Genomic DNA, 16,409 nt, shown 5'->3' on the forward strand with positions numbered 1-16,409 from the left:
GCCATAGGGGTTTGAGGACCATCTTTGGCCTTTTTTAGGGTTTTTTTTGAGTATCAGGGGCTGATTGGGAAATAAAGTAGGTGGCCAATACTGTGGCCCCGGCGGGGGTGGTAAGATCTAGTCTGGTATACTGGGTAAGTGCCTCTGTGAGCCGGCTAAGGAAGGCTGAGGGTTTTCATCGGGGTCCTGTATTATTTCTTGAAGTTTGTTAAAATTTACTGATTTGGTTGAGGTTGCCCTCATGCCTGCTAGTAGGCACTGGATCATCTGGTCCCGGCGCCAGTGACCATTGCCTGCAAGTTGGTAGTTCCAGTTGGGGTCGGCCGCCGGGACAGCATCGGCCCCTACAGGCATAGTGGGGTCGGTCATGTGGGTTTGGTCTGCATGTTCCCTGGCTGAGGCCTGGATGCGCTCCCTCTCCTCAGGGGTGAGGGTAAAGGTGAGGATTACATGGATGTCATGCCATGTGAGACTGTAGACTTGGGCAAGGTATTGGAATTCCTTAGTGTATTGGGTGGGGTCAGCCGAGAATGACCCTAGCCGCTTTTCAATGGCGGATAAGTCTTGGAGGGAGAAGGGGACGTGAACTCAAACTAGACCTTCAGGTCCTGCCACCTCAGGGAGAGGAAAGATGGCCGCTGGGGTCTGTTCGCTGGGAGGGGCGTGAGCACGAGTTTGGGATGATATGGGAGGCGAAGGCAGGGCGGCTGGGGGTTGGGAGTACAGAGGGGGTGGAGGACCAGTGGGCAGCGTGGCTAGATCCTCTAACGGGTCGGAGATCAGGGAAGTTGGTGAGGTGAGGTCGTCGGGGTTGGGGGGGGGGGTTGTGGGCAGGCAAGGAGCATGCATGCAGAGGGGCAGGAGGAACATAGGTTGCGGCGAGACCTGAGGTCCCAAAAGGCCATGACGTAGGGTATTTCTCCCCATTTTCCCAGCCAATAGCGGAAATTGTCCAGATCAGTTAAGATTTGGTATTGTAAAGACCCCTTGGGAGGCCATTGAGGATCATTATCTAATTTGTACTGAGGCCAGACTACAGTGCAAAGGCAGATGAGTCGGTTACAACAAGCCCAGGAGCCGGAAGTTCTTTAACAGACATTGGGGGAGGGTAAGAGATCGAGGAGGTTTAGACTCGTTACTTGCCATTGGTGTGGCACGGCGAGGCGTCCCTCGTGCTGCAATAAGGGGCCTTTCGGCGTGTGGGCCTTGCAGCATGCAGAGGAAAGGAGACTGACTTGCCAGACGTCTCTCGTGGGTGTCAGCCATAGTTGGAGGAGGGAAGGAGGGGTCTGTCCTACTTACTGCCTCCTGTAGGCGCTTGAGAGTAGGGTGGTTGGCCTCTGTCTTGGCAAGGAGGGAGCTCAGCCAAGGGAGGCGAGCTACTACCTGCCCCTGGGTTTCGGCACCAAATGTTAGGGTCAGGCATAAGGCAGGGTAAAGATAGGAGTCAGAGGCTAAAAAATTTTAGCAGTCAAAGGCTTTATTTGGGAACTAAGGTCTTGGGCGAAGTTCCGTGACTGAGAGAGAGAGAGGGGAGTCAGGGAAGTCGCACCCAGGTGTGGTGGGGTGGGGTTTTTAAGCTGCAGTGGTTCCAGGTTTAGGTCCGGGTGGGCCTTTTTCGTGTCAGGTCGTGCTGTCTCGCGGTGATTGGTTGACCTCCAATTCGTTCTGGCAACTACTAGGGGCTTTTCATTGGGTTGCGCTGGCAAGATGGCCGTCCCCTCTACTGTGGTTCCAAGGACATCCTAACAGTCATGATCTCACGGTTCGTTGGTTTGAGTCCCACATCAGGTTCTGTGCTGACAGCTCAGAGCCTGGAGCCTGTTTCAGATTCTGTGACTCCCTCTCTCTCTTCCCTCCCTCTCTTTTGCTCTGTCTCTCTCTGTCTCAAAAATAAACATTAAAAAATTAAAAAATTAAAAATAAAATAAATAAATGAATAAATAAATAAAATTAAATAAATAAATAAGTAAGTAAATAAATAAATAACCAAATGAATAGGAGGCTACTTTTACAAGTGAGACAAAATCTTTGGGTAAACACTGATGGGCTAAAATCTTCAGCTTCCTGCACTATTTTAAATAGTTCCCAAAGTTAACATGACCATGACAGTTTTCTAAACCTTTCACAATTCTAATCAATCTCCAAAAACTGACCAATAATTTTCCAGAATCCCTTTTAAATGAGGAACTGACACGCAAAATATTCTGACACATTCTGACCAGCACAGTGAGATCTGTGGGGTGGGGGGTGGGGGGAAGAAGTTGAGGGGTCAAATTCCAAGAAAATGATCTGTGAATGAATAGAGAAACAAGCAGGCAAACTTTTCTGGGAAAGAACATGAGGAGTTCATGTTTTGTTTTCTGGGTTGGCTGACAGAAGAAATGATAAATGAAAACTCATATAGTTAACCTTGAGGTCAACCTCAAGGCCAGTCTTTGAGCATCTTGGTATTGTATGATCAGAACACTATCTTCTCCATCATTCTGTAATACTATTTATTATCATGTAGTTTCTACAAAGACCAAAAACCTGCTAAATTAAGTTTATCAGACATGGAGTTGTAGAATTATATAGAAATATCTGAGTCTGCTCAGCTCTATTTGCCTCATTTGGCATCATACAGCAAGAGATCTCTGATAATACCACAGGAAGAGACCGTCAGTCTCCAAAAACTCCCCTACCATGGTGGTTTGTGTTCAGCTCCCCCTGCAGTCCCAGACACTGTGTCACGCACAGCACAGAAGTACTTGGCTGCATCGCTGCCAAGGGCTCGGGATTTCCTCAGGTGGAAGGTGGTTTCATGGTTCTTAAATTCAGCCTCAAAACCTTTGATGCCTTTAACCAGGGTGTCCCCTGAAAAGTACTTCAGTAGAACCTGGAGTCCTTGGTTGGGGTGCTGCATGTACCAGAAGAGATAAGGAATTCCACTTGAGGAATAGTTGCACCTCAGCTCCAGAGGGGCTCCTTCAGAGACAGTGACATGGACATCAGGCTGCGTCACTGACTGGGCTCCGGTGTCGCCTGCAAAATCAGTGTTGTATCAGTGAAAGCAGTGCACACTTCACAATGAAAAGTCAGTATTTCCAGCTGAATCTGTAGAACTATAGACTAATATGAAATTTTACTCACGCGGGGCAAATATCCCCAGTGTTGAGATAAGCAGCAGGAACATGGCCGAGCAGTAGAAAGGCAGTGGGCTCTTCTCAGGAAAATCTCCCCTGAGCAGACAGGAAACTGGCTGAGGAAACCAAGCCCTCGGACATAAGAAGGGTGGAGAAAGTAAAGTTGGACAGGTTCCTTGCTGAGATAAAAATGCAAAAGCTGCTGCGATGAGCCTGGAGCTTTCTGACGGATGATTCTTGTCCCTGTCTCTGTCTGCAAAGAGCTCAGCCAGCTGCAGGGGGGAGGGCGTGAGCAGATGATGTTGACAACAAGATCTCTAGTTTGTGCAGCATCGTCCCCTGGAGGCCCCTCCAAGAACTAGTTTATGTGTTCCTTCTGTTTTCTGAGGTATGAAAAGTTCTGCACAATATATTTCTTCCTTCCCAAACCTATGATGGTGTATTCTTCCTGGAGTCTGTTAGAAATGAGGTGTCATATAAAAGTAGACTAACAAGTAATTTCACTGAAAAATCAGTTTTTTTAAAAAATATATCAGATTCAGAATTCAAGTTACAACCCAACATTTAAAATGTTTAAGATGCATTCAACCCTTATCAAAATACCACCAGCATTTTTCACAGAGCTGGAACAAAAAATACTGAAATTTGTGTGGAACCACAAAAGACCCCAAATGGCCCAAGCAACCCTGGAAAAAGAACAAAACTGGAGGCATCACGATTTGGGATTTCAATTATGTTACAAAGCTATAGTCACCAAGACAGCTTGGTATTGGTATTGGTACAAAAATCAACATGCAGATCAATGGAACACAATAGAAAACCCAGAAATGGACTCACAACTATATGGTCAACTCATCTTCAACAAAGCAGGAAATAATATCCAACGGGAAAAAAAGACAGTCTCTTCAACATATGGTGTTGGGAAAACTGAATGGCGACATGCAGAAGAATGAAATAGACCACTTTCTTATACTACACACAAAAATAAATTCAAAATGGGTGAAAGACCTAAATGTGAGACAGGAAACCATCAAAATCCTAGAGGAGAACACAGGCAGCATCTCTCTGACCTCAGCCACAGCAACTTCTTACTAGACACATTGCCAAAGGCAAGGGAAACAAAAACAAACGTGAGCTATTGGGACCTCATCAAGATAAAAACCTTCTGCACAGCAAAGGAAACAATCAACAAAACTAAAAACCTACAGAATGGAAGAAGATATTTGCAAACAACATATCTGATAAAGGGTTAGTATCCAAAATCTATAAAGAATTTATGAAACTTAACACCCAATAAACAATAACCCAGTTAAATGGGTCAAAGACATGAATAGACACGTTTCCAAAGAAGACATCCAATTGGCTAACAGATACATGAAAAGATGCTCAACATCACTAGTCATCAGAGAAATAGAAACCAAAACCACCGTGAGACATCACTTCATATCTGTCAGATGGCTAAAATGAACAGCTCAGGAGAGAGCAGATGTTGGCTAGGATATGGAGAAAGAGGAATGCTTTTGCACTGTGGTGGGAACACAAACTGGTATAGCCACTCTGAAGAACAGTATGGAGGTTCCTCAAAAAATTAAAAATAGAACTACCCTATGACCCAGCAATTGCACTACTAGGAATTTATCCAAAGGATACAAAAATGTTGATTTGCTGGGGGGAGGGTTCACATGCACCCAAATATTTATAGCAGCACTACCAACAATAACCAAATTCTGGAGACAGCCCAAATGTCTATCCTCTAAGGAGTGGATAAAGATGTGGTATATATATACAATGGAATATTACTCAGCCATAAAAAAAAAAGAATGAAATCTTGTCATTTGCAATGACATGGATGGAGCTAGAATGCATTATGCTAAGTGAAATAAGTCCATCAGAGAAAGATAAATACCATATGATTTCACTCATATGTGGAATTTAAGAAACAAACAGACGAACATATGGGAGGAGGGGAAGAGAAGAGAGGGAAACAAACCACAAGAGACTCTTAAGGTTAGAGCACAAAGGGTTGATGGAGGGAGGGAGGTGGGGAGTAGGCTAAATGGGTGATGGGTATTTAAGGAGGGCACTTGTGATGAGCACTGGGTGTTGTATGTAAGTGATGAATCACTGAATTCTACTCCTGAAAGCAATATTGCACTGTATGTTAACTAACTAAAATTTAAATTTAAAAAAAAGGGTGAAAAAAGATGCATTCCAAAATTATTCAGCATACAAAGAACCAGAAACATTGACCAATATCTAAGTGAAAGATAATCTACAACTGCAAATGTCAAGATGACTAAGATGCTGGAACCAGTAGACAAAGAAGTGAAAGCAACTTTTTAAACTGTATTCCCTGAAGTAAAAGGAAGCACATTTGAAATGAATGATAAAATGGGCATTCTCAACAAAGAAATAGAAATGACAAAAAGAAGCAAATGGGAATTTTAGGACTGGAAAATACAATACATGAAATAAAATCCCACAGTAAGGGCTCAATAGCAAAATGAAGAGGACAGTGAAAGAGTAAGTGAACTTGAAAACAGATCAGTAGAAATTATCTAACTCAATGATTATCAATGAAGGATGACTCTTCCTCCCCGAAGGAGACATTCCTTAAATCTGGGCACACTTTTGGTTGCTACAATTTGGGGGGTAGAGTACTAGTGGCACCTAGTGGGTGGAAGCTAGGCATATTTCTAGGAAGTCTGACAATTAGGGAGGACAGCCTCCTCCCACAATAAAAAGTTATTTGACCTAAAATGTTAATAGTGCCAAAGTCAAGAAACCCTGATCAAAACTTCAGAACAAGAAAAAAAAATTGAAATAAAAATGGACACAACCCTGAAGACCTGTGCAACAATATCAAAAAGTCTAAAATATACGTCAGTAGAGCCCCAGAAGGAGAGGATAAAGAGATTAGAGCAGAAAACATGCTTGAAAAGGGAATCGCCAAAAACTTGCCAAATTTGATGAAGAACATAAATATAAAAATTCAAGAATCTTGGCAAACTCTGAACAGGATAAAACCAAAGAAAATTGCACCTAAACATCATAACTGAACTATTGACAAGCAAAAATTATATAATAATATATATAATATATGCAAAATAACATACATATAACATTGGCTAGATAATATATATACATATATTATATATATATATATACTTCAAGTATGTGCATTTTATTGAACTTCAATTATAGATTAGCAAAAGGCAAATGCCATACCTAAGATTGGTCATCCAGTCTTTATGTATATATGTGTATATATTGCAGCTAGAAAAGGAAGCAAGACATTGTACATTATATTGGAGAGCAATTATTTTAATGACCATGGATTTCTCACCACAAAACTCGCAGACAGTGAAACAGCATCTTGAAGGCACAGAACAACAATACCTATCAACACAAAATTACAGATCTGGTGGAAAAACCTTTCTGAAATAAAGGTGAAATAAAGATGGTTTCAGTTGAAGAACAACCAAAAAATATAGATATATTTTTTTTAAGTTTTAAAATGCATACAGCTATTTCAAGCAAATATTATAACATTCAGTGGTAAGGTTTTCAATGTGTATAAATGTGATAAATATGAACAACTATAACAAACTTCAGTACTGGTGGATAAAGAGCTATATAGTGCAAGATTTCAACATTTTACATGAAACAGTATATTATTAACTCTCAGTAGTCTCTGAATAATAGGTATATACATTGTAATCTCTAGAACCAACACTCAAAACATGCAAAGAGATATAGCCAACAGCCAATATATAAAACGGAATATTAGAAAGTATTCAAGTAATCCAAAAGAGTCAGGAAAAAAAAGAGAAGAGAGAACCAAAAAATTAAGATAGGTCATGAAAAACAATAATAAAACAGAAAAACAGTAATAAAATAGTATGCATGCAGTACCTAAATCTATGAAAGTAATGCACAGCAACAGAGAGAAGATGATTTTCTGAGGTCACAGGTAGAGGGAGAGAGACACCCACTGGGGATGATGGAAAGGTTCATTACCTTGATTGTGGCATATACATAAATTGAAACTGATCAAATTGTACACTTCATATATGTACAGTTTATTGTACTTCAATTCTAGATTAGCAAAAGACAAATGCTGTACCTAAGAGATTGGTCATTCAGCCTTTACGCTTACCGATTTGTGTCCCTTCTACAATTCCCAACACGAATCCCGATGAACTAAAAATTAACTCTAGGAGGGCACTTGTGATGATCACTGGGCGTTGTATGTAAATGATGAATCATTGTTCTACTCCTGAAACCAATATCACACTGTAGGTTAACTAACTAGAATTTAAATACATTTTTTAAAGGAAAAAAAAAAACTGTTTTCCCCCTTCTTCCTACTCCAGTCTCCCAAATCCTAAGGAAAATGTGTCTTGGGCTGTTTTGTATTAAACTCATTAAAACTCTCCACTATTTTGCAACAAAAATGAAGCCACAAAACACTCAGGAGGTGCTCAGATGTGTCTCCATCTTTCCTCCAAGTATACTGCCCAAGCCTGCCTCCAAATCTAGCTTCTCTACCCTCCATCCTTTTCTGCCACATGATAGGGAGAATCCAGTCTACTACTGCCCTGCTCATCAGAGACCAGACTTGGCTCTGCTGCTATATTATATCTACTCAAAGAGTCAGGATGCATGTGTGAGGAGAAAAGCCAACAAGACTTTCTTCAGTCAGATCTACAGTTGCTCAAAACTTCTGATTAACTTCTTGTTCAATCTTCTCCTTACAACTGGCAATGTGATCTATGTACATCATTATATAATATAGAGTGATCTACGATCTATATATATATAGATATATATATATATATATATAGATATATATATATATCTCTCTCTATATATATATAACATAGTACATATATATGTACTACTATATATAATATAGTGTATATATAATATAGAGTACACATATATAATATATAGAGTACTATGTATGTAATACAGAGTACTATATATATACATATATATGTGTATATATATATAATATAATATATGTATGTATATATAGATAATATAGAGTACATAAGTATTTTATATTAAAACTTAAGACATATGCTTGGAGAACCTGCATTTGAGTTCTGGCTTTGCTACTAACAACCTTTGAGATTATGGATAAGTGACTTAAATTCTTTGTGCCTCAGGATCCTCATATATACAAGGAGCATAGTTATAGATATAACAATTTCTGAGAGAATTACATGGTATGATGCACATAAAGGGCTTAAAATAACGGTAAAAGGAGTGATCCCTCAGGATATAACCTAACAAAGGGCAGCAAATTTTGTCTGTTCTATGTATTATTCTTTGTTGAATAGATTTGATTAATGAAAAAAATCAGTAGCTTTTTTGTGGTAGCAGTAATGGGTTTTCCTACTCATTTGTTAATTTAGCAAATATTTGAAGAGATTTTACTATGGTGCAGGCACTATTCCAATTGCAACAAATATAACAATTTGACTTTAACCTGCATGGAGAACATCAGTTTAAGTCTGCCATGTGAATTTCCTGAAAAGATAATGTAAGAAATGTTACAACTTCTCTTTCCACATGTGGGGTCATATGTAGGACTCTCTGCTCCTCCTTTATTTCTTATTTTTCTTTCTTCCTTTAAGAATCTATTGTTTCTCATAAAAGACTCTTAAATCTAGAGAACAAACAGTGGGTTGCTGGAGGGATTGTGGGAGGGAGGATGGTGTAAATGGGTAAGGGGCATTAAGGAATCTACTTCTGAAATCATTGTTGCACCATATGCTAACTAACTTGGATGTAAATTAAACAGTAAATAAAAGGGGGGGGGGAAAGAATCTATTGTTTCTTGGGCTGCAGCTTCCCTAGAAATCATTCTTTTTTGCCCCAGCTTGTCAGGGAGACTTAAGGCATTTGCAACCTCATCTGTTATGGGTGTGTCTTTAAATATAATGTTTCCCTGGATGACCTGGAACAAGGTCGAAGGGCTAGAATTTCATGCAAGGATGAACACATAGACCATTACATTGATCCTAATTTTATACTTTCAAAAGCACAAATTTCAGCCATGATTGAAGAACTATGGTGACAGACTTGGTTTTGGCTCTCACCATTGAAGGCCTGTTTACTTCTTGTTTTTCCGCCGTGTTCGCAGAGTTAATTTGGATGACTGTCACACCAACAAAAGCACCTGGGGTGAACAGTGGGTGACAACACAGTAGACTCTCTCCTGTTTCCTAAACCAGAGTGGACGATAAGCTCAGACGCTCAGCATCTGGGCCCCTGTTTTGCTCAGAGTTTACGCTTAGCTCCCTCTGCAGTCCCTGTCACTGTGTCCCTCAGGGCACAGTAGTACACAGCCGAATCTGACACTTGCACTGAGGATTTCTTCAAGTGGAAAGAATTTGGTTCTTTGTGGTAGGTGGCTTCAAAACCTTTGCTGCTTCCCTTCTCGTTGGCTTTCGAGGCTTTCAGGAGGAGCTGTGGACCTTCTCCGGGATACTGGACACACCAGAAAAGGGCAGGGTACTGTGTGGTTTCATAAGAGCAGTTCACAGTCAGAGAAGCCCGCTCTGAGAGGGTCATCTGGCCTTCCATCTGGGTCACTGAATCTCCCTTGCTTCCTCCTGAAACAAAAACAAAACAGTAGTTCTGGTCACCTCAGGCATGATCTGGGTTCTACCTCTTACAGAAAATTGTAGTTAAAGACGACACCAATATAATGGAACGAAAGCTTTTAGACTTTATGTGCCATCTTACCTACCAAACATTAATAACAGCACAAGCAGTGATCCTGGAGAAGAGCTCATTCTTAAGATCTGTGATGTCCTTGCGTCTTGACTGCTTAGTGGGAGAAAAAGTTAAGTTTACAGAGGAGGATGAGTGTGAGCTCAGAATAGAAGCAGGAAATGTGTGTGTGTGTCTGAGGAAGATGGACCCCCCTTGTGGGCAAGGTAATAAACTCTGAGCCATGTTAACCTATGAACTTGTTCTCCTTTCAAGAGTCTTATATCTTCACCTCTGGCTCTATTTTTATGACACCTGTTAGCTATCAAGATGGTCCTTTGTAAATCTAAAGAATAGTTGGTATTTTTCATAAATCTGTTTTTCCCAGCACACTGCCTAACATGGAAGCTCCAAACTGAGACATTTCCAAGAAAAATTCTATTTTACTTTTTCTCTTTTAGCCATTTTGAGCCTCTTAGTGATACACTGAAATATTATGTAAGTTTTAGGTTAAAGTCAGAGGAATGTCAATAACACATATTCAGTCGTTAATAGATTTGGGATGGAAGAACTTAAACTTTTTTTCACTACTCTATTCCCACACCTAGAACAATGTTGGACACTTAGCAGGTGGCCAACAAATTTCTTAAGTGCACAAATAAATGAATAGACGAATGGTTGAGGAATGCCTGCTACCCGAATTACAATATTGCTTCACATCTAAGACATCAATTATGAGACACACAATTTAATAAAAGCTTCCAAAAGGAAAAGGTAAATTTTATATTTATATACATTAAAAAGTAAAAAAATACATAACTCTGAATTGGAGAAATATGATTATTAAAGTTATGGAATATCCATAAAACTATCTGGCATTATTTTCTTCTCCCTTGGGATTTTAAGGATTCTCAGATAATCTGATTGGTCTGTGTACATCAGGAGAAATGCTCTGACACTAAACTTTAAGTGGAAATTTTGCCTCAAGCATGCTCTCTGCATATGTCCATCTACCAACATTATTGGCCAATATAATATATATAAGTTCAACAAAATTGCTTTTACCACAGGATAGGATATGCAGATAATATGGATTTGCCTCAGAAAACAAAAGGATGAGCTCAATCTCAGCTTCTAGTGTTGGTAGGGACATGTCTGATGATATACAGAAACATTTTATAGCAAGGGTGAGACTTCTCTGTAAATACAAGTCAGTTGGGGGGCATCTGAGGGGCTCAGTCAGTTAAGCGGCCGACTCTTGATTTCAGCTCAGGTCATACTCATGGTTCCTGAGTTTAAGCCACAAGTTGGACTCTATGCTGACAGCATGGAGCCTGCTCAGGATTCTCTCTCTCTCTCTCTCTCTCTCTCTCTCTCTCTCTCTCTCTCAAAAATAAACATTTAAAAAATAAAAATTAAATTAAAATTAAAAAAAACAGTTGGTCGTCAACTCAAAAGTACAAATTTGGAGAGCTCTCCACTTAAAAAAATCACAATCTCTAGAAGTTAGACTCGAGGAAGTTAAAAATCTCAAGTGGTTTGTGATGGAGCCAATATCAAACAAATTGACAACATAACCTTTAGGAACCCTGAACTAAGAGGACATTTGAGGTCTCTGTGAAGCATTTCTGGGGTCAGCAGGAGAAAACGCCTCCATTCTTCACAGATTTTTAAAACTGTTCTCTTTTCATGCTAGTATTGATGTCGCAGCTGCAAAAACAATTACTGCTTACTCTCACTATTATTGCCCATTCAACTTAGAACAAAAACTCCAGATGTTCCCAGGACAAACTTAGAGAAAAGGATGCCTTCTATCCGTCAAGTCCCGTTAATATTTATCTTTGAACATGGAAGCCTTTTTTAGTGTACTTCCTGGAAAACTTCCCCTCCATGAATTCAGAGAAGGCAGCTACATGGTCCTGTATCAAGCTATATGTAGTAACAAGCTTCAGATTCGGGTAGAAAATTTAGATCTGGATATTGTTTCAGTTCATAATTTCTTCTCTCTCTTCCTTTTCCCATCTACTCCATGTCACATCTCTGTGAGCAAGCAGTGTCTCCCTCCTTTGTCCCTAGCCCTTTGTCTCATGCCTCTACCCTACTCCAGCTGGAGTCAAAGTAGAAATAACCCGCGAACAGTCTCGGCTTCCATCATTTCCTTCACTTATTCAAGTCAACCTTGCCCCTTGCTTTTGTTGTGTCGCAAAATGAGGGAATCTATCATCCATACCATGAGTTTGTAAGTAGAGGAATGTCATAGAGGAATTGTAGCAGTAGATTTGAGTGGAATGTGTCAGAACTGTGTGATCATAATGAAAATTGCTTAAAGCTAACTACTAGCTAATAACAGATTTTATTCAGACGTCCTGACTTCAAGAGCACAAGCTCTGCTTAAGGAACCTAGATTTACCCAAATGTATTAGTCAAAAGTCAGTCAGGAAAACAGAAACAAATCCAAATATTTTAAGTAGAAAGAAATTTAACACAGTGCATTAGACATATAGACATTGGAAGATCTGATGAAGCAAAGATGGCAAGACTGATGACCTGAAACTCTGAAGTATAGTATTGCAGAAATGCTTCTCAATTACAGAACTTAAACTAGATGATAAAAGAAAGGGATTGTGGGAAATGTAGTTTGGGTTTCTCCTCAGCAAAGTGGGGAAGTGTATTATAAAGGGATAAGGAAGGGGCACCTGGGTGGCTCGGTCGGTTAAGTGACCAACTCTTGATTTCAGCTCAGGTCATGATCTCATGGTTCATGGGATCGAGCCCCACGTCAGACTTTGTGCTGACAGTGCAGAGCCTGCTTGGGATTCTCTCTCTCTCTCTCTCTCTCTCTCTCTCTCTCTGTCTCTGCCCCTTCCCTGCTCATGCTCTCTCTCTCTCTCTTTCACTCTCTCAAAATAAATAAACTTTAAAAAGATAAAATAAAAATAAAGGGATGAGAAAGATCTGATGGACAGCATACAGAGAAGTACTTCTGTTAACTCAGTCCTTATGTAAACCTAGAGGCACTAGCTGAACTGTGTTTTGGAATCAGAACTCTGAAGTAATTAGACCAGATAGCAGCTGAATGTGGAGTATGACCCCTATAACATTTCATAATTGTCATTTAGAATTTTTGTCACTTTTTTCAAAATAGGGGGGCTGAACATGAAAAGAACCACCACACATGAAGAGCAGGAGTTAAGCTAATGATAAATACATTGCCTTCTATTATTACATGAAAGTCTTAAGCCTTTATTTAAAAAACCTCACAGTGAGTTTAGAATTCTTCACTAATTGAAGCTCCTGAAGTTAAGTTTTTCTTGTCCTGTCAATTCCTCACAGATTTATTGTCTATTTGCTAAAAACTCTAAATGTTGCCTGCCTTGGTCATTTCTTTAGATTTCAATTTCATTAGTAGGCCTCCATGGACAAGTAATAAAATTCTGGATTTTTTTCTCCTGTTAATGTCTCGTGTAAATTTAATTATCTGTCCAGCTGGAAGAAGCTTGGACCAGGAAAATTTCTTCCTCCCCTTCAAATGCCAAACGGTAAGAAACAGTTTTTAACATTCTAATGGTAAACTCATTTGAAAATAGAACAACAGTAAAAAAAAAAAAAAAAAAAAAAAAAGGAAAACAATGACATCATTTGTCAGAAAATTGGCCAAAGTTACTATCCCACCAATTTTGAAGATTTCTGATACAGATTTGTAGAATTTAAGATATCAAAACAATGGAAACCTGTCGTTATAATTGGTAAAAATAAACGATCTTAACTTTAAAATAAGTAGAATCTGGCATCTAGATTGTCTCCTGCACCCTTAACAGTCCTTGAAGAAATACTAAAAAATATGCATTATTCACCATTCTTTCTGCGACATTCCCAGTAAGTTGCTAAAAATCTCCATAAGTACACTGTATTCTGAGCTACTCACCACCCCAATCAACTCCTCCCTCCTAGATGGGCACCTAAAAATGAGGGGAAATACCAGCACAGAGTGGATCCAGGAAGAAAGATTCCAACAAAATGATCTTAAAATTACCAAGTTGGGAAGGCAGTAAGTTTGTAAGAAGGAAATAAGCTACGAAAGGAGTTCACCTTGTTCAGTTTATTGAAAGATACAATTATGAATGAAAAGTAAAATGCTCCCGTGCTGTGTCCCAACTCTCATATCCAACAGGTTGGAGCAGATCTGCCCCACACTTGCTCAGCCAGTCCCTGAATGCCTCTGTACTGTGTGTCCTTCTATGTCAGAATCCAAAACCTTTCAGATGCACTTAGCCTCCTTAGTGCCTCAAGAGGTTTGTGTTCAGCTCCCCCTGCAGTCCAAGGTACTGTGTCACTCGCAGCACAAAAGTACTTGGCCGAGTCGCTCCAGTGGGCCGAGTGTTTCCTCAGGTGGAAGGACGTTTCATTCTTCCTAAATTCAGCCTGAAAACCTTTGATGCCTTGAACCAGGACATTTGGTGGCCCTGAAAAGTACTTGAGGAGAAGCTGGAGTCCTTGGTTGGGGTACTGCACGTACCAGAAGAGATTAGGAGTTGCCCCATAGGAGTAGTTGCACCTCAGCTCCAGATGGGCTTTTTCAGAGACAGTGACATGGCCATCAAGCTGGGTCACTGACTGGGCACTGGTGTCTCCTGCAAAATCAATGTTGTATCAGTGAAAGCGGTGCAGACTCGGTTATGAAAAGTATTTCTACTAAAATTTGAGTAAGAAAAGTTACTTCTGTAGAACAAGGGACTATAATAGGATATTACTCACTCAGGGAAAAAAGCATCCCCAGTACTGGGATGAGCAACAGGAGCATGGCTGAGCAGTGAAGACACGGCAGGCTTCTTTCTGGAAGATCTCCCCTGAGCAAGCAGGAAAGCGGCCGTGGAACCCAGCTCTTGGAAATAGGAGATGTGAGTAAGGTCGAACTAGATAAGTCCCTTGTTTAGGTAAAAATACAAGAACTGCTTAGATGATCTTGAGTATTTTCTGACCTCTGAATATCTCACTTGTCTTAACCTCCAAGAACTCAAAAAGCGGGCTTCAGCCCCCTAGCTCCAGGGAGGAGGAGCGGAGGGGAAGGTGCTGAGAGCTTCAGCACCTCTAGTTTGTGCAACATCGCCCACTGGAGGCCAGACACAGGACAGAGGCTCCAGACAGCCTGCGAAGCTAATCTGTGCTTCCCTTCTATTTAGAGACACATCAAAAACTTCCACTGAACAGATTTTCTTTCTTCCCTAACATATAATATATTGTCTTCTGTAGTTGGTAATATTAATCCTTGTCTCTGTGAATAATAGGGCCTGTAAAATAGAGGAGTAATTTACAGAGAAACTGATTATACAGTAAGACTATCAGACTTCAGAATGCATCAGAGTTTTCATGTAGTAGCTGTGGAGTCATTCTTTTTTTTTTTAATTTTTTTTTTAATTTTTTTTTTAACGTTTATTTATTTTTGAGACAGAGAGAGACAGAGCATGAACGGGGGAGGGTCAGAGAGAGGGAGACACAGAATCTGAAACAGGCTCCAGGCTCCGAGCTGTCAGCACAGAGCCCGACACGGGGCTCGAACTCATGGACCATGAGATCATGACCTGAGCCGCAGTCGGACGCTTAACCGAGTGAGCCACCCAGGTGCCCCTTTTTTAATTTTTTTAATGTTTATTTATTTTTGAGAGAGAGAGAGACAGAGCACGAGTTGCGGGGGTGGGGCCTGCAGAGAGAGAAGGAGACACAGAATCCAAAGCAGGCTCCAGGCTCGGAGCTGTCAGCACAGACAGAGCCTGACGCTGGGCTGGAACTCACCAAGTGTGAGATCATGACCTGAGTCTGAGTAACTGACTGAGTCACCCAGATGCCCTGGAGACATTCTGTAAGCAGAGATAATCAGATTAGTGTCCCCAGGCTGAGCTTTGGATAGCCTTACTGGCAGTAAGCCTCAGGCTGAGAAGCCGATATAGTAGGATGCTAGAATCAAGACATCCGCAGGACTGCTTCTTTTCTGAAACCTCTGGGGGTAAAATTGGTTTTTTACATTTCCCAGGTTCTAAAGGCTGCCCACATTCCTTCACCCATGGTCCCTTTTTCCATCTTCGAAGCCAGCAGTGCTTCATCTCTGATCATTCATCCAGAGTCCCATTTCCCTCTAACCAGTACAGGGAAGTTTCTCCGATTTTAACTACCCATGTGATTAGACTGGATCTACCTGAATAATCCAGAGTGATATTCCTATCTCAAAGTCCTTAACCGAACTCTCTCTGCAAAGCAATTGATTAAAAAACAGACCAATTTAGGGGCTCCTGAGCGGCTCAGTCTGTTAAGCTTCCAACTCTTGCTTTGGGCTCAGGTCATGATCTCACAGTTTGTGAGTTCAAGCCCCGCATCAGGCTCTGCGTGGACAGCTGTAAGCCTGCTGGGATTCTGTCTCCCTCTCTCTGAGCCTCGCCCTCTTGCTCTCTATCTCTCTCTCAAAATAAATAAAAATAAACTTAAAAAAAAAAAACAGACCAACTTAAACAATGACACAAAAGGTACCTAATAGGTGCACAATCCTTCACTCATATGGTATGAAGG

At 40.6% G+C, this 16,409-nt stretch overlaps 3 gene segments (V, D, J or C); all 3 read right to left on the bottom strand.

Annotated features, from left to right (window-relative positions):
- Positions 1-2,593: 2,593 nt before the first annotated feature.
- On the bottom strand, positions 2,594-3,435 carry LOC125908824 (T cell receptor alpha variable 8-3-like). The segment is given in 2 exon segments: positions 2,594-3,024; positions 3,133-3,435. Coding segments are annotated over 2 exon segments (387 nt in total).
- Positions 3,436-9,416: 5,981 nt separating this feature from the next.
- LOC125910341 (T cell receptor alpha variable 9-2-like) lies at positions 9,417-9,934 on the bottom strand. The segment is given in 2 exon segments: positions 9,417-9,751; positions 9,889-9,934. Coding segments are annotated over 2 exon segments (381 nt in total).
- Positions 9,935-14,056: 4,122 nt separating this feature from the next.
- Positions 14,057-15,949, bottom strand: LOC125910342 (T cell receptor alpha variable 8-6-like). The segment is given in 2 exon segments: positions 14,057-14,503; positions 15,763-15,949. Coding segments are annotated over 2 exon segments (603 nt in total).
- Between the last annotated feature and the right edge of the window lie 460 nt (positions 15,950-16,409).

The sequence above is a fragment of the Panthera uncia genome, assembly GCF_023721935.1.
Source record: "Panthera uncia isolate 11264 chromosome B3 unlocalized genomic scaffold, Puncia_PCG_1.0 HiC_scaffold_1, whole genome shotgun sequence".
Classification (NCBI taxonomy): domain Eukaryota; kingdom Metazoa; phylum Chordata; class Mammalia; order Carnivora; family Felidae; genus Panthera; species Panthera uncia.